This window comes from Lichenostomus cassidix, chromosome 3, assembly GCF_008360975.1.
Source record: "Lichenostomus cassidix isolate B80296 chromosome 3, HeHo_3.0, whole genome shotgun sequence".
Lineage (NCBI taxonomy): Eukaryota > Metazoa > Chordata > Aves > Passeriformes > Meliphagidae > Lichenostomus > Lichenostomus cassidix.
In genome coordinates, this window is record NC_139483.1 from 32,783,543 (window position 1) to 32,800,933 (window position 17,391).

Sequence of the window (17,391 nt, forward strand, 5' to 3'; positions counted from 1 at the left end):
CGCGGGGCCGGGCGGGGTCGCGGAGGGGGGACGCGGGGACAGAGCCCGAGGCCGCCGCCGCCAACTCCGCGCCGGCGGGTGGGGGGGCGCGGAGAGAAGGAGGCCGCGGCCGCAGCTGGGTTTGGCCCCGCTCGGCTCCCGTGGACTAAGGGCCGCGCGGGCGCCGCGCCCCCATTGGGCACCAAAGCAAAAGCCTCGTCCTGATTGGCCGTTCGCCCTCCGCCGGCCCCGCCCACCTCTTTGACAAGTGCGGCACCGCCCCTCGGGGGAGGGACAGGGGGCGTGGCCTGGCGGGAGAGCCCTCCGCGGATTGGCCGGCGCGTTGCCGTGGCGATGGGTGCCGTGCGCGCTGATTGGCCGGGCCGTGTCTCCGTGGTGGCGGGGCAGATTCCGGGCGCGGGTCAGCCGAGGGGAGCGGGGCGGGGGGGCCGGGAGACCCCCGGGATGGCCCGGCAGCGTCCCGTTATCCGCTGCCTCCAGTGCTTCCCGCGCCCGGCACGGCCCTGGGACCAGCTGGGGTGCTGGGGATTCGAGGGACGAAGCACCGTTTCCCAAAGGCATCTTCGGGAACAGCGATTCTGCTGCGCTAGGGCTCGGTGTTTCCGAGCTGGGATCTTTCCCGACGCCTCCCTGTCCGTGCCGTGACGCCCGTGGCACCGTGGCACGGAGCGAGGGCCGTGCCACTACAGCTGTGTGCAAGTCTCCGGTTCTTCTCAGCTTAAAGCTTCCCCACCCCTTTAATTTATTTTTTTTAATTATGATTATCTGGGTGAATGGACTGCTGCCATGGAGACATGAAGCGTGGCTCAAAATAGCTAACGAGGCAGAACTGGAAAGGGGAGTATGGCCAGTACAACAGGGGGAAGGGAAAAAGCAATTTTAGCGGCTGACGTGAGAGGTGCAAGCAGCAGAGAGGAAAGCACAGCGGGAGAGATGAGGGGCTGCAGCCATTGAGGCCTTAGAGGCAGGCTGGGGCTTTGTGAGGTGGAGCACGTGTGGGCCAGGGCAGGAAACATTCTCCTCCTCCCCTTTGTCATCTCATGCTTCGGAAAGTCCTCCAGGCAGTTACAAATGCCTGCAAAATACAGAGGTTTGGGGGGGTGTTTTGGTTTTGTTTTGGTTTTGATGTTTTTTGCAGTAAAACAAAGGAAGCAGGGGACAAAGGCGTGTTCGCAGTGTGTCTTGGAGATCAAAAAGGCTCGTGCTGCAGACATGGCTGACATTCTTTTTATCAGTGAGGATCCTGCTCTGCACCCATGACACTGGCCTGCCACTGCAGCTGAGGGGCAGTAAGGACTGGAGTCTCCAATTAGTAATATTTCTAGTAAGTGGTCACAAGGAAACAGGGCCCGACTATCCCAACAAATGTCTAATGTTTTATGTAGCCTTCACTGCTCTATATACACATACTGTATTCCATTGTTATTTTACAAACAGTGTCTTGAAAATGTTAATGTGGATTATAACTGCTGCCTAGACTGGAAGAACTACCCTACCTGACTGCTGTAACATAAAACTGTATTGTAGTTGTGATACCCATTTATACCTTTCAAATCATTTACATAAACTTCAGTAGTAAGAACAGTTCGTGAAGTGAACTTTCAATAAACTAATCCTTCCATAAAGTTAACTAAATGCAGCAGAGGATAAATTTCACTCCATGGAGAAAAATAAATGTAGTGATTATATATTTTAAAAATGGGTCACACCAGGGTATATTCAAGTTATTGATACACCATTGTCCCATAGTCCACCACCAACAGTTAGAGGAGGCTGCTAGGATGAACATCTTAGAGGAAATGGAAGTTAAAATAATTTTCTGGTATTATTTTCTGTCATTTAGTGGAACGGTTTTAATTTTCTCTAAGCATTTCCTCTCCAATTAAATTAAAGAACAGAGTGGCAATCTAGATGCTTTAGTAAGTAAAAACATTTTATAAGTATTTTCTTCTGGGTGTACAATCTCTCTTTATGTAGTGGCTTTTTCCTCCTCAGCTTGCCTTTAAAGATTTCTTAAATATATCTCTTCTTGTTGTGGCTGTATAACAGGCTGGATTCCTTTTCTCCTTGTGCTTCTTTTTTAAGCTTCCTTTTCCCTTGCTTTCCTCATTAACCTTTCTTTCCTTGTGTGTAGTTTTATCTCTCCTAGACGAGGTGCAGATTAGGATGAAGTTTTTACTGGATCTAGTGTGAACATGGCATCCATGTAGATGCAGAGGAACACTACAGCTCAGTGTCAGCAGGTCACAGAAAGCACAGGCTTTTTTTTTCTTTGCTCATCCTTAAATTGTGGTATGTGCCACAAACACTGTGACAGCCAGGGGAAAGTGAATCTCAGTCCTTCTGTGTTTTCAGTTAGCACTGTCAATCCAGAGGCCATGGAAGCTCAAGAACATCCTCCTCAGTTTTTGCTTGCTCCTGACAAAGCTTGTTAGCCATAACACAAAAGCAATTTCTGCCATTTCCACTGGTAAGGGTGACAGTAGGTTTTAATTTGTACCCTATCACAGGTTGACATAATACCATTAAGCAGTGTTTAGTGATTTGTGGGTTCCTGTTGTTAAATTTTTAACTATCTTCTCCAGATCATTTATTGTTTTTGTAAGGGCCAGTGATATGTTCCCCCAGTACCACATGTAAATGGAAGGGGCAGAAGCAGAAAAGCAGTCAGCCCTTCAAGAAGTGTTTGGAAAATGGTCTCAGGCACATAGTGTGAGTCTTGGGGTGTCCTCTGCAGGGCCAGGAGTTGGACTTGCTGATCCTCGTGGGTCCTTTCCCTCAGGGTAGGATCCCAGCCATGGGCTGGGGTTCCTGGTACTCAGGTCACAGGGATATGGAAATGTTCTAGCCAGAGACCAAGAAACTAGGCTGAGCTTTCAGTGGAATGCTGTGAAGCATAGGTTAGGTTGGGAGATGCTCCAGCTTCATCTACAATTCTTCCAAGCACTGTTTGTATGGGGAGCAGTAACAGGAGCCCTTAACTGTTCAGAGCTGTTGCTCCAGTCATTTTGCTGTGATACGCAGGGAGAGCTGACACAATACATGGACAATCCCCCAAGTCTGCGTACCCTTAAAGCACAGACCTCTGCTGCACACGTGTCTCTGTTGGCAGTTTGTTCCTTACCTGGAAGAAAAGTGTGAAGGCACTGGCAAAAGTGTCCTTAGCATACAGGGTTTTCCTTGAGTAATACCCTGTGACATCTCTGACAACTGGAATGGGACATGTCTTCAGCTGGCCCAGCTTTCAAAGTCTGTTGCTTTCTTGGTTTTTGCTCTCAGTGTCCTCTTGCACGTGGTTCTTTCCTATAATGTTTTTCACAAAGTCTGCTTCCTGTCCCCTCCCTTCTCAGGAAGCTGTTCACTGTTACTTTAGGTTTTTCTATTTACAAACTGTTGTTCTGCATCTGAGGAACCTGCTGTTCCTACCAGTCCTTCCTTCTACTGTTAAAAGCAACCACCCCCACCTCAACCCCAGCTTCACAGTCCTTACAAGGGAAATATCTCCACTTCCTGTGTAATGTAAGAGAATCTGAGATAATATCAGTGGGTAATTATCCATCTTGTAAATACTTCTCAACCACCCAGCAGCCTTTTATCAATTTAGGCTCCTCTTGGAAAACAGGTCTGTTACACACAATTGCAAAGCAAACTTAAGAGAGCTAAAAGCACATTGGGAATAGGAATATGACACATTCCTAGTCAGTGTTGCACTAGCACTGATGTAAACTGCCCCATGATTATTCATGGCACATTTACATTTGAAATCCTCGCTTAAAACTGTATTTGAATGGGAACATTGGCAGAAACGGTGCTGATAGACTTTTCATCATGGTAAAATGCCTCTTTCTGTAACAGCTGGCATTCTATACTTCTGTGATCCAGGCTATGTAGTCTTAAAATGAATCCTGACTATGAAATGGAATAGGGAACACAAGCTAAGGCTTGGCTAAGAATAATTTGTTATGCAATTAGTACAATGATAAGAATATATCAAAACCTCCACTCTATGAAGCGTGGTAGGCATAGGAATTCTTCTCATGTTTCCTTTCCAACCTACAGATTTCAACTGCTTGTATCTTTCAGAGTTTTTCAGATTTTTCATTTGTTTGAAAGCAGCTCTTTTATTTCTAGAAAGTCTGATGGGGAGAGAGAAGTTCTTTTGATCAGACTTCATTTACAATGGTGACAGTGCTTCGGAAAATAAAATGGATTGCTCAAAGACATGTACTGATTTTGGAGAAAGTCCTTGATAAATCAGAGGTGCAAAAAAAAAAAGATTTGGCAAGTCAAACTGTAGTTTTAGGTGGTAACAGGCTTCAGAATACAAGGATGTAGAATCCTTTGATCAGAATTGCTTTTGGTGGGAAATTCTTTCTTCTGTCGTTGGTCCTTTCCAGGTAAAAGATAATGTTCTCAGTGGAAGCAGTTAAAAAGGCACACTTCAAAATACTGCGTATGACTCATATGTAATTCTTTCACAGTTACTGAATAGTAACTTCTGGATATTGGAGATCTAAAATAGTCATCTTGAAAGGCATGTTGTCAAGCAAACTGGGTATTCAATTTTATTTTCTGCTCAATTTCACTGCCTTTTGGACCATATACCAACTCAGTTACCTGGGGTAATGAACATTAAAAAAATAATTTTTAAAAAAACAAGAGATAATGGAGCAGTGGCCTGTCATACACCTAAAGTTGCCATTTGCAAGTATTTCTTCAAGCTTTTACACTAAATTTATTTGTACTTCAAAATTAAATACAATTTGTCTTGAAACTTTCAGAACTATTATTTCTTGTGGAAAAACAGAACCACTTTCTTTCCTAGATTAAACTGGGATAGCAAGCGTCTGTCAAGTCTCTTCACAGAATTGTCATTGTTTTGTAGCGGAGAGAGTTTAAAACAAGTAAATGCTTTGAAAATTTGGACTTTATCATTACTTTTCTAACTGAGAACTAGATAATTCAGGATAACTTGCTACTTATTCCTGTTAACAGAGTATCTTCTATGCAGAACATCTCAGTTGGTGAAGCCAGTTTAACAAGTAAAGGAAAATGGTTGTGCTTGTCTTATTATACATTTGTTATACATTTGTGCTTGACTTGTCATACATTTGAAGGAATCACTAAGATTTAATTCTTAGAGCTGGTGAGTTCACTGCTGCTGGTCACATTTCAATTTATTTCTCAGAAGAGGCTCCCAGAAAAGCTGCTCTAGTAAATCTTCTAACATCATCACCTTGTGAACATGGCTTTTTTATCAAATCTCCAGCCTACACTGGAAAACAACAGCAGATGACACCATGTACCAGTGAGGCCAGCAGCTGGTTAGATGGCATGCTGCTGGCAGGGACAGCTCGCCTCAGGACTAGGACTGATACTTTGAAATTCCAAGTTGATGCAAGAGTTGTGCAGAAAGCCAGAGTGTTTCAAGTTTTGTGCAGCTGCTTGACAGGTGTTACTGTGAGGTAAGAAATCTGATTGTATTCTGAATTCTGGTACAACGATCTAAGAAAATTGGTCTGTCTGGGGAGGATTAATAGTGAAACCGCTTCTTTTTCTATGGTCTTGCACAAATTCTCAACATAGAAGCTGGGGAGCAGCATAGATTCCCCTTGCACTTAACAGTTCTTACAGTCTTGCAAAGTTGTTACTTATGAAACCTTGGAATGCTATTTTAGCAATAAAAATAGCAGTACCAAGTCTTTATGGTGTCTCCTTGTCTTCACTTAAATGTTATTACTCATTCAAGAAAGTCAAAACACTGTTGTTAAAATCCTTTCAGTGTCAGTGTTTGATGGAGACTGTGTTCACCACAATGCAATAGAATTAGTAATCTCCTTCCAAATTTTGGTACATTTTCCAAATGAAACCTTTTAGGCTTGAGTTTGGGTTTGCAGGCTTCTTTCAATTTTTATTTGTTCCCCACTCTTACTGCTCTTAGACTCTACTAATTCAATGTTTCCATTTCAAGATACTAAGATATATGTAAAATAGTGAGAACTGTCCTAGTAACAGCAAGCTCTCACTCCCTGCAGGTTTGTAGACAATTGAAAACTTTTTTTTCCCTCTGAAGGATCTGTCTTCTGCCTACTCTTACACCCCTGTATCTAAGCTATTTATGTTTAAAAAAATCTTCAGATTACCATAGGAAACTCAATTACATGTCAGCAAACTAAGGGAAAATACTATTTGTGCAGTGGGACATTCATAATATACAACACATATACAATGTGTACCTAAGTCATTAGGAAACAAGTCAAATGAGAGATCCAAGTCTCTGTGAATTTATGCATAATTGCAAAAAAAAAAAATGCAGCCTTCTCATATCACATGGAAAAAATCCCAATCCTTGCAGCTGAGAATTTAATTTAAAGGTTTTAACTGCTTGCTATGTTAAAGCAATTAGCTAAGAAATACAGAATAGAGGTGGATTTGGTAAGATGGCAGTATTAAAGTGAGGTTTATTAGTAAGAATTTATGCTTTAGATTAATTTAGCAACTCTTGGAGGCTAAGTTTACCATTTCTGTGACTGTCACACAATTTACAGTTATTCTTCCCGTCTGTGAAAAACAGGTCTATGCATAACCTGGATTCAAGTGTCACATGAACATTGATTATACTCCTTGTTACAAGTATCAGAAAACAAAAACAGGAATTCTGAGGGCTGTATCTAGTCCCTGCACCCATTGCCAAGTAGTGAGTCCACAATATTCATGGCTTCAGAGCTTTTATACTATCATTTCACAACATAGTATTTTCTATCTCAATTCTTTTTCTTCTGATCCTGTCTTCTGTTGCAACTTCTTATATTGCACCCAGAGGTTTGTGGCCTTTATCTTTACTGAGATTACAGGAAAAATAAACAAGAGGTCAAGAAAAGATGTTAAGCATGGGAAAAACAAAACAAAAGATATCTAGTGAACCCTGGGGGGCAGAAATCAGAATACTTGGTATTTTACTGTGCAGATCAGGACATCTTGGACATCAGAAAAAGACTCTTCACTGAGAGGGTGGCTGCTCACTGAACAGGCTTCACAGGCAAGAGGTCATGGCACCAAGCCTGTGAGAATTCCAGCAAGGTGCATTTAGATTATGCTTTTGGTCATATGGCTTAGATTCAAGTAATCCTGTGAGGAGCAGGGAGTTAGACTTGACGATATTTATAGGTCCAATGCAACTTGATGATTCCACCTCTGACAGAGAAGAACACTCCAGCTAAGGGTAGCAGTACAAAGAACTGAATTACAGAACCCTTATACGTCACTTCCAACTTTATTTTGTGTTTCAGCTAAATCCAGAACACCAGTCATAGGAGATTAATGAGGTATGCTGTTCAGCATTTGTCATTGATGTACCTACATGAAACACTGGACACTGTGTGCAGGTGATCTATTCAGATGTTTAGTCTAATTGTTTCTTTTAACTAAACCGTTTTCTGGTGTTCTGAAGCAAGTTCTCTCCTCACTACTTAATACTTCCTCAAAATATATTCTAGTTGTTCTGCATTTATTTGCTCTCTGTTCAGGTGTTTTGCACATGGAGGGTGCTATATAAAATCGAATTATATACATTATCAGCCATGTGCTTCCCATGATAAATTGTTCCCCTTTATTTCATGCATTCAGAGGATGTAGCCCCATGGAATTATTCAGACTTTCATCCAGTAGAGCAGTTTCAGTACTTTATTTTGAAGGTCTCTTAATAGCTAGTTTAAAACAAGAGAACAATTAAATGTAAAGTGTTCTTTATTAAATAAACTCAAAAGATAAAGCAAATTGTGCGGTTAAGAAAGACAACAACATGGCCGAAGGATTTTTACAGCAGAAAACAAATTGCGGCAAATGAGCATTTCAGTCTAGCAGCCAAACTGTCCTCATTTTTATGGATTTAATTTCGGTCCTCAAATTGTGACTTGTTTTTTAAAAGATATGCTGCTAGAAATTCAATGGGATTTGGTGGTCTGTAAAGAAAAAAAGTAAATCAAAAGCAATTATTTTTGGTTATACGAAATTAGGTAGCTGAAGAACTAATCACCTTCCCTTAAAGGCAACATAACTCCTCCCAAATACTTCTGAGCATTGATTTAGGGAAGACTAACTACCTAGAGTGACTGTAAATTTCCAGTTTATGTCTGATGAGAAAGTTTGTATAAAGGGATTTCAGTCACTGTTAGTTCAATGCTACTAAATTGCTATAGGAGTTGCATACCTAAAACTGTTTCTAAGTATAAATACTGTACGTACATCATTAGAGATGGCATGCATTTGCCTATTTCTGTAACTCATGCAATATAAAGTAGAAGTGAATCTCTGGTTTTTTGCTTCATTTTTTTTCAAGTGTATTGTGTAGCTTTGTGTAGGAGAAGTCGTTTTCATGGTTTCTGGAAACTGAAATGAACACAACAAAACTTCTAGTCTGAGAAGTGTTGTAACTTGCAAGTAGTCAATAATAAACACTTTTGATCACTGGCCTTAGTCTGTACGTTTTTTAAAAAAGTTCCTCCAGCTTTACCACATGAATCCTAGTTATCTGGATTATGTCCACAGAATAAATGGCAAACTTGCTTATTCCACGCTAGGTCAAATCAAAGGTCTGGCAGTGAGCAAATATGCCTATACAGAGCATAAAAACCGGAAAAAAATACGCAGAGATACTTCTCTGGACCATCCTTTTGGCTTCCAAGCAAGTACCAATTTCTGAGCTAGCACCCTTAATAGTCCTGGGTGGATTCCTCTACAGCTTTGACCAGTTGCCTCTTGAGCACAAATAAAATGTTAATGTCCTCAACTGAAAGCAAAAAAAATAGCTTAATTATGTGACCTGTGAAGGATCAGCTCCTTTTGTTCATTATAAATTTGCTACTTGCTTCACTTATTTTAATTACTGTATCGGAAGAGATAATAAACAGTCCATCCCAATTCATCATCTCTGTGCTGTGGTGATTTAACAGATTCCTAATATGCTCTCCCACAGAAGCCTCTTTTCTACATATGGTCTATTCAGTCACTCTGTATACAGACAGAACTCCATACTTGTGACCACCTTGTCACTCTTACTTTTCCATTCTACCAGAATACAAGGGAATTCGCATTACATTTAACATTAAAAATACAACAAATTACAAATTTAAACAGTGACATTACACTTGTTTTCTAACCCTGTGATTTTACGTTGGTTTTACTCCTTCAATTTCAGTCCTACCATTCAGAATTTATTTTTCATTAAAGCAGTGCACTGACACGTAACAGATTAAGACATTTTTTCATAAGGGTAATTGTCAGCTCAGAATCTAACATTTTGTCACTAGTGTTTGTTATCACCCTCCCATATCCACAGTTTTATTTTCATTTGGATTCAATGTCACTTTCTGTCAGTTTAAATTTTTCAAGGCAGTCTTCATGGTTTTAAGTGCAATTCTTTACAATTGATCAACTTAGAAACACAGAAACTGAAACACGAAATGCACTAACCTATTCTGTAAAACTCATTAACAACTTTTGACAGCCACTTCTGCAAATTGTTGTAAGTGATCCTTTCCATGATTCTAGTGTTGAGCTCATTTCACCATGAAAATTCAACATTTACTTCTACCCTCTATCTCATATTTTCCCATCAGTTCCTCATCCATATAAAGGCTTTTCCTTTAATGGCCAACAGCAACGAACTCTCTTTAAAAGCTGTTAGTGAGTAACTATGCAAAAATCCTTTTGGAAATTTAAACAGGCAGACTGCATCATCTATATTCCTCTTGATGTATGCATGCTTGCTGACTCCTTCAATAAACTCCAAGACACTTAAAAGACCTGGCAAAAATTGTGTTGACCTCCTCCCAAGTATGTCATTTATCCATCTGCTCACTATCCTCGATGGTAATTTCTACTTCATTCCAGGCACGATCATCAAATGTACTGGGCTGTTCCTGGAACATTTCTATATTCCTCAGAAAAAGAACTTAGCATGCTGTAGTTACTTTCCAGTTCAATTTTAAGCAAAAGATTATACAGCAGAGCTGATAGTTAAGCTTTGTCACTCCTGAGGGTTTATTATGCTTAGCTGAACAGCCAGCTTAACCTGGCAGGCTCACATTGTTAAGTTTTTTACCTGTATGGTCCCCAACCCCTCCTATCAATGATCCTACTTCACTCTTGTGTGAGCCCCCATAAAAAACAGCTCCTTCCATAACGAAGATTTAAAAAAAAAAAACCAAAAACAACCCCAAAAAAACAGGAAAAGGAAAGAAAAAGAGTTTGCCTGTCACACAAGTATCCAGAGTATAAGGGTGGGGTATCAGCCTGAGGCTGTGTTTTACATTGGGTCTGCAGCTGAACTCCCACAGATGTCAGCTGAAAATCTGCACATCCCTCACGTGTGCACACAGGGTGGACTTTGCTAGGTGCCTAATTTTGCCTGATTAGCTGTCTGTACACTGCAGTTCAAATTCCCAACTCCTTTTGAAGTTCATACACTGTTGATGGTTGTTCTGACTCTAGGTGCCATGATGTAATCATGGTCATCTATAGCAGCTTTTGATTGTTATTATTTCAGTTTGAGAGATGGTTACATGCAGTATGATTTGCCACTAGAGAGGATGCACCAAAAGGCTAGAAATTAATTTATTCCGGATGAACACCTCTTTGCTGTTAGTGAAGGATACCCTTCTACACTGACTGGTAAAGAGAGCTAAGGCACCTTAACAGCATAATCTTTACTCAGAGAATAAACTATCACTTTGTTTCTTACTGTGTTGACAGTGTAGGGCCAGCCTCACCCTTTAGAAAGTATTTTAATCTCTGACAAAGATGCACGTCATGCCTGATTTGTCTGTCTTTCTTTTAAATGTCAAGCAAAACTCTTTTTAATTCCACACTACAAAAATCTTCAGAACTAGAACATCCTCTTGCATTGCTTCCCTAAGGTGAATTATGTGATAAAATTAATAACAAAACCCCTCCCATTTTTCCCTCCAAAACTTTTACAGTAGCATACCTCATTGAGAGATCATGAATTCAATAAATAACTCTTATCATGCCATACACACCTAAGTGAGGAACACATCCTGCATGGTCAACCACAGTAATTCAGAGTTTCATAAACGTGCTGTAATGATGATCTTACAAGGAGCAAAACTATGTGTGGTGTGTGAGGCCTGAAAGGTGCCGCATTGCCCAAGTTTGAGACCTACATTTTCCTAGGAACAGAAGAAACACTGAAGCATCTTACCTCTCTTTTGCAAGAACAGCAAGTCCCTGTAGCAAGATAGGTACAACTGTCTGATCCAAGTAGGCACGTGTGGGTAATGACTGAAGATCCACCTTCTGCTTTGTTTTCTCGGCATTTAGTTTCTCGTTCTCTACTATCCTCTGAAGTAAAAAAAAATAATAAAGAGTGAACATCAGTAATAGCAGCCACATCTACTTTGAAGTGCGTGTTCAAAATACCCATCTCTCCAGTTCATTGGCAGTAACTTCTTTTCATCTTTTAAGAAAATTTAAGTGTGTATTTTTCCTCACACAAAAACCCAACCCAGAGGAACCTTCTGTTAAATTCTTATGTTTTGGGGGAACAATGTTTGAAAGTCATAAGTTTTGTAAAACAGAAGACATCCAATCTCAGTAACTTTTGCTTTTGCATTTGCTGATTTGAACTCTACACCACTAAGGCAGGAATGACAACTAACGAGAGTTTAGTTACATAGTTCCTGTGCACATCTGCTTCTAACACAAAAATGCTAAAAGCACAAGGAATTCAGGTGAAGGGATTCAGGAAGTCTGACAAAGGGGACTCTGCTGCAGTCAAGTACTTAGAGACTGTGCTCAACTCAAGTATAGATGGAACCATTCAAGAAAATATATGCAAAATGCTTCCAGGTACTTTTTGGTCAAAAAGTGCCGAATCATCTCACACCATTAACTGTAGTTAAAAAGTGATACCCTACCACTGCCAGTAAACCAAATGTATTCAATGCAACATACATTCATCTACTGACACAGGACCAATGTGTTACAGTTCTGTAGTGGAAGCTGAGGCATAGAGACAAGCAGTTATCAGGGACATGAGTCACAGAAGATGTTTAAGAATAGTTTCTGCAAAAGCTTAGCACAAAGTAGGAACTTATACCAAACGGAGACTGAAGGCTTGTTTTAAAATAAGGAACAGTAAATAAATGCCATAGAGTTCGGAAGTGATGGTCCTGGTCTGGTCTGCTCTGCACTGGTTGAGCCTCATGTGGATGCCTTTTTTGGTGGCTCTATCTATCTCTCACAGATAGCAATAGAATAGAAAATAATCATAAGATACTTCAAAAAACCCCAACTCATTAAAAGGTTCATTATTTACTTCAGTACCATTTAGTACAATAAAAGCAGCATAACAGAAAATATATTTACAGCCATTTAAACAAGGGACAGGTATTGCTTGGCTCAATTGGGAATATTACGTTTGCTGAAGTTAGACTCAAGGTTCAATTTTTTTCCCCCAGTCACAAATGTGATTTTCACTGCAACAAAATCTTCGTTACCTCTACATTTTCAGTGAGACCATATTCAGAATGAGGATTTTCCGGAACCTGTAAAATAACACATGGTTATTTAAGTTAAAATGCTCCTTTTACACATATAACATGATGTACATAAAACATTTATTGTAATACCTGTGACTGTCCCTCCATAATCTGTTCTCCCTCCATGACTTGAAAAGTGAAATTTGCTGGACGTCCAGGAAAATCTTGGAAAAATCAATTAAAAAACTGGTCAGCAGGCTGAGATGAAGCCCAGCTGAGTTAAGCGATAGCGCATCGCTCGGTTACTAATGGTTACTAAGGCACGATGACTAGAGAGCAGAGGGATTGCTCCGTGCTCCCCCCGCGCCAAACTTGAACACGTTCTTCCCGCACGGAGAACCCAAAGTGCGTTTAAGTTTCGCGTTACGCCCGCTGAGGAGTACAGTACCGGGATCACAAAATATAGCATGCATCCCCGCGGGAAGCCGGAGACATCCCTTTCCCTTTCCCTTTCCCTCCGTCCGTCCCCGCCGTTCCCACCACCCCACCCCACGCCACGCCGCAGCGCCCCGAGACCCCCACGGGCAGGGCCGGGCTGGGGCCGCGCCGCCACCGCGGGCCACGTGCGGGCGCCGTCCCCGGCCGTACCCCGGGAGGGCCGCGGGGGAGAGGCGGCCGGGCGCAGGGCTCTCACCGCCGGTGGGTGCGGGCCGGGCGGGACAGCGGGGCCGGGCGGGACAGCGGGGCCGGGCGGGACAGCGGGGCCGGGCGGGACAGCGGGGCCGGCGGGACGCACCGGGAGCCGCTCCGCAGCAACCGCGCCGCTGCCGCGACTTCTTCTGACGTCAGCGCAGCGCCGCGCGGCCGCCCCTGCCGCACTGCGCCTGCGCGGGGCGGGTGGGCCCTGCCCATCGCCCATGGCCCATGATGGGCCCATCATCGCCCATGGCCCATCATCGCCCATCGCCCATCGTCCATCGTCCATCATCCATCATCGCCCATCGCTCATGGCCCATCATCGCCCATCGCCCATCATCGCCCATCGCCCATCATCGCCCATCGCCCATCGCTCATGGCCCATCATCGCCCATCGCCCATCATCGCCCATCGCCCATCATCGCCCATCGCCCATCATCGCCCATCGCCCACTGCCGAGCGCCGCCGAGGGGAGGGCAGAGCTGAGCTCAGCGGCAGGCAGGGAAGGAAGGGATTCGTCTCCAGGTGTCCTGTCGGGAGTAGAACTGGCGGGATGTGTCCGCCTCCCAGTCAGCCTTCGAGAAACACTGGCGCTTGGGGGCTTTGTGGTACAGAAATGTGCTCGTACTCATAACCGCTGCGGCTTGCTGTCTGAGGAGGTCACAGCGGGGTTCGCGAAAAATAACATTGCTGAGGTCAATCTGGGTCTGAAAGTGGGGCTTTGCTAGTGAAATAACCTTCCAAGCTGCGTAGAATGTGGTTTACACAGGGGTGACTACTGGCTGGTAATAGTCTCTGTTAACAAACTCGCAGCTGCTCAGCTTTCTGCAGGCATCAGCTCCAGTCATCCTGTCCTGACTTGAAGCTGTTGGGAAATGGAAGAACCTGCTGCTTCTGTAGGCTGTTGTGCTGTTACAAACTGTACCAGTGTATGAACATCTGTGCCAGATTGGTTTGTTTTCTATTCATTAGAAAATAAATTTGAGGAAGAACTTCTTTACATTAAAGATGGCAGAGAAATAACAGAAAATGCCATGTTCTCGATAGATTCTGCTCTGATGCAATAATCTAGTGGTGGTAATAATGAAGTACGTGTACATAAATTAATTTGCAATAACCTTTGCAGAACTGACAATGTTACCAGTGTGATAAGCAGGCTCAAAAACTAGTGCGGTCAGTCACAGATTAGATACTCAACTGAAGGACTTGGAATTAGAGCAGAACTGTGTCCTGCCTTTGTGTCGATTTTAGTACCTCCTGCTGGCAAATTTACCTGATGCTGAAGAGGTGAGGTGAAAACACTGAGATTTCTGTACTAAAACTTGGAACGGGAATACAAACAAATTTTTAATGTGAAGAGGTATAAGCATTTCAGTCCATTTTGAGCCTCTCTCCTAATTTTTCATCATGTTCTAGTAATGACATTTTAGAGAATTGGATTTGGAATACCTGAAAAATGCCTAGCCCTGTTTCCCCATATATATATACTTTTATCTTCAGGTTTTGCAGAAGGGTCGTGTTGGGAATGAAAAACAGGTCTTCCAACTTACCTTTTTGTGTAATGATAAATCGTGGTGTCAGGGTAGTTGCACCTTTCTAATTCCTTTGACTGTAATGCTGGTCTGCTCAGATTACCAAACCTTTTGCTGAGAGACCACATTGTACCTCCTGTATTTCACAAGTCCTCAGTCTTGAGAGCAAAGTCAACAGTTGCCCACTCTAAAAAACGAGGCTTCATTTCTTCCATACCTTGCTGGTTTGTTCACCAGAATCCTTGCTCAACCAGAATATCTCACTAATCAGCAGAAAGCCACCCACTGCTCTGAGGTAGTTTAAGGGTTTGGCTTTTGTTTTGTTTTTTTCAAACTAGCATTAATCTTATGCCAGATTATTAATTAGAACAGTTCACTAACAAGTCCAATGACTGCTATAGCCATCTTAATATAGGAGGGTAGGGAAATTCAACTTGCAGAGCACTAAAACATTTAATAGCCACAATAGTGAACTGGTTCTATAGGTTTTCACTAAAAGCATTAAAACCTTCTCACAATTTCTCACTGATGTCTGCTTTTGAAGCTGTGTTTTGGCTTAATGTGTTGTTACTCCTCTATTAAGTGCATGCTTTTATTGCCATGATACAGACACCCAATTTTCAAAGGTGTCATTCTAAATTAAAAAAAATAAATAAAAATAACTGAATAAATTGACTAGTCAGGATTGATTGAGATATGTTGTCTTCTATTGTCAGTCAATCTGTCCTTGTTAATAAACTTATTCCTTTGCTGACTTTTCTGTTTTGCTCAGGAAGGGGATGATACTTTAGATAGTAGTGGGATAATAAACACAATAGATCAATAATCCATTGTTATGGGGCTTATTTCACTTCACATTTTTGAATGCTACTTAGTATTAATATTGCTTGAAGCTTCTGGAATTTCTTTGGTCTTACAAACTCCGTTAAACCTTTATATTAGGAAACAAGATTTTTTTAAAGGGCAGTTAAGTATACTGAAAAAAAGATACTAAACTTTCTTCAGTCATGAGTGGGCTGGAAAATACTTGATATTTTTACAATAGAAGTACATAACCCTTCTTACAAACACAGAATAAAAATACTTGATGTACATTGCTGCATTTTTTCAGCGCTACTAGGTTCAGTGTCTCTATCTAATAATGGTTCTAGGTCATTAATAGTTAATTTGTTATATGTTTGTATGTTATTTTATAAATTGATAAAATTCTGTATTTTATACAGAAGTAAGAAAGAAGTAAGTAAAAAAACTTAATATTTGGTTCTGTCATTAAAAGAAAACCACTCCTCCCTGTCATTTAAGAAAATAAATACACATTAGCAGGGGCACCTGGAAGTAACTATATGGGGCATAAGCAAATAAGAAAAAAAACCCAATTGTTTTATATTAGTTTTGTAAAAATAAATATTGCAGCCAGTAGTGATTGTAGTTTGGCATATCTTTTTAATTAACATACCCCATCAACCACAATTTCTTGCTATAAGCTGGGGGAAACTTGCTTGTGCACTGAATTATCTGTCTACAATTTTGGGACTGTCTCAGCGACGGTGTGCAGTTCAGGGGTGCAGCAGAGAGATGATGTGTCATAATCTAACATCAGTATTTTAGTTGTAAAACCGAGAGTGTGTGACAAAGCAAAACAACTCTGAAAAAGATCAGCCAGCAGACAAAGCAACCACAAGGGTGGGAAGATTGAAGCACAGAGGAAAGGGTTTGCTACAGTGGTGAAGATAGCAGTAGCCACAGAAGATGGGAATGCTGGTGTGTGGATGCCTCCCCTGGTTTGCTAGACCAAATGTACCGAAGCATTTTTAAGGTTTGAAATAACCAAAGGAGTGGGGAGCTGGAGATCTGTCTCATTAGTGGAGACACAAATAAATACATAAATATTATGGCTGGGCAAGTAATTGACAAGGGCTTGGACAACTGAGTGTTCACATTTGGTAACGAGAGTGGAAACGGAATTAATTAATTTTTTTCCCCAGAACGACGCATCTATAATGCATACCGAATTCCATTAGCTGCCTGCATGTGAGGAGACAGCCTGTGATTGCCATGACAGAGCTGCGGAGCAGACAAAGCAGCGGAGCGCGCTCTCCCGGGGGCAGCTGCGGAGCGGCGGGAGCAGGGCCACCGCCGGTGACTGGCTGCCACCCGCCCCCCGTGCGAGGGAACTCCCCGGGCTCTCCTCGGGTGCCGCTAGCAGTGACTCCGGGCGGGAGCGGCGCCAGGAGCCTGCGCTGCAGTGTGCCTGCGGGGCGGCTCGCAGCTCCAGGCAGAATAATTAATCCTGCTAAATTATTCATCGCCCGTCCACTCGGTGCGTTTGCATGGGCGGACACTGAACGGCATCGGCCAGGGCTGGAGCTCTCCAGCTGCGCTCTCTACAACTCCCTGGAAGGAGGCTGTAGCCAGGTGGGAGTCAGGCCTCTCCTCCCGGGCAGCCAGCGAAAGGACAAGGGGACACAGCCTCAGGGTGTGGTCCAGGTTGGACACTAGGAGGAATTTCTTCACAGAAGGGGTTGTTTAACATTGGAACAGACTGCCCGAGGAGGTGGTAGAGTCACCGTCCGTGAAGATGCTCAAAAACCGTCTGGACGTGGTACTTAGTGCTCTGGCCAGTTTTAGATGGGTCAAAGGTTGGACGAGATGACCTCAGAGGT

The 17,391-nt window shown here is 42.5% G+C and overlaps 1 protein-coding gene and 1 long non-coding RNA gene across 4 annotated transcripts; one reads left to right on the plus strand and one right to left on the minus strand.

Annotated features, from left to right (window-relative positions):
- Positions 1-173: 173 nt before the first annotated feature.
- LOC146439416 (uncharacterized) lies at positions 174-8,471 on the plus strand. Its single transcript, XR_014850794.1, has 2 exons — positions 174-5,465; positions 6,968-8,471. It is a non-coding gene; the product is annotated as an uncharacterized LOC146439416 (long non-coding RNA).
- On the minus strand, positions 7,729-13,388 carry DPY30 (dpy-30 histone methyltransferase complex regulatory subunit). 3 transcript variants are annotated; one of them, XM_085055201.1, is made up of 5 exons: positions 13,297-13,388; positions 12,651-12,724; positions 12,519-12,566; positions 11,222-11,361; positions 7,729-7,961 (listed from the first exon to the last, which is right to left on the minus strand). In XM_085055201.1, the coding sequence occupies exons 2-5, from the start codon at positions 12,684-12,686 to the stop codon at positions 7,889-7,891; spliced, it is 297 nt and encodes a 98-aa protein (XP_084911327.1). In that variant the 5' UTR covers positions 12,687-12,724; positions 13,297-13,388; the 3' UTR covers positions 7,729-7,888. The 3 variants fall into 3 exon arrangements, with proteins under 3 accessions (XP_084911327.1, XP_084911328.1, XP_084911329.1); XM_085055202.1 differs by lacking the exon at positions 13,297-13,388 and adding an exon at positions 13,195-13,207; XM_085055203.1 differs by lacking the exon at positions 13,297-13,388 and adding an exon at positions 13,149-13,186.
- Between the last annotated feature and the right edge of the window lie 4,003 nt (positions 13,389-17,391).

Coding starts and splice junctions, on each gene's coding strand:
- DPY30 (XM_085055201.1), bottom strand. CDS start 12,686: ATGGAGGGAGAACAGATTATGGAGGGACAGTCACAG. Junction 12,567..12,650: donor TTATGGAGGGACAGTCACAG/GTATTACAATAA, acceptor GTTATTTTACAG/GTTCCGGAAAATCCTCATTC. Junction 7,962..11,221: donor GCTGTTCTTGCAAAAGAGAG/GTAAGATGCTTC, acceptor TTTTCTTTACAG/ACCACCAAATCCCATTGAAT.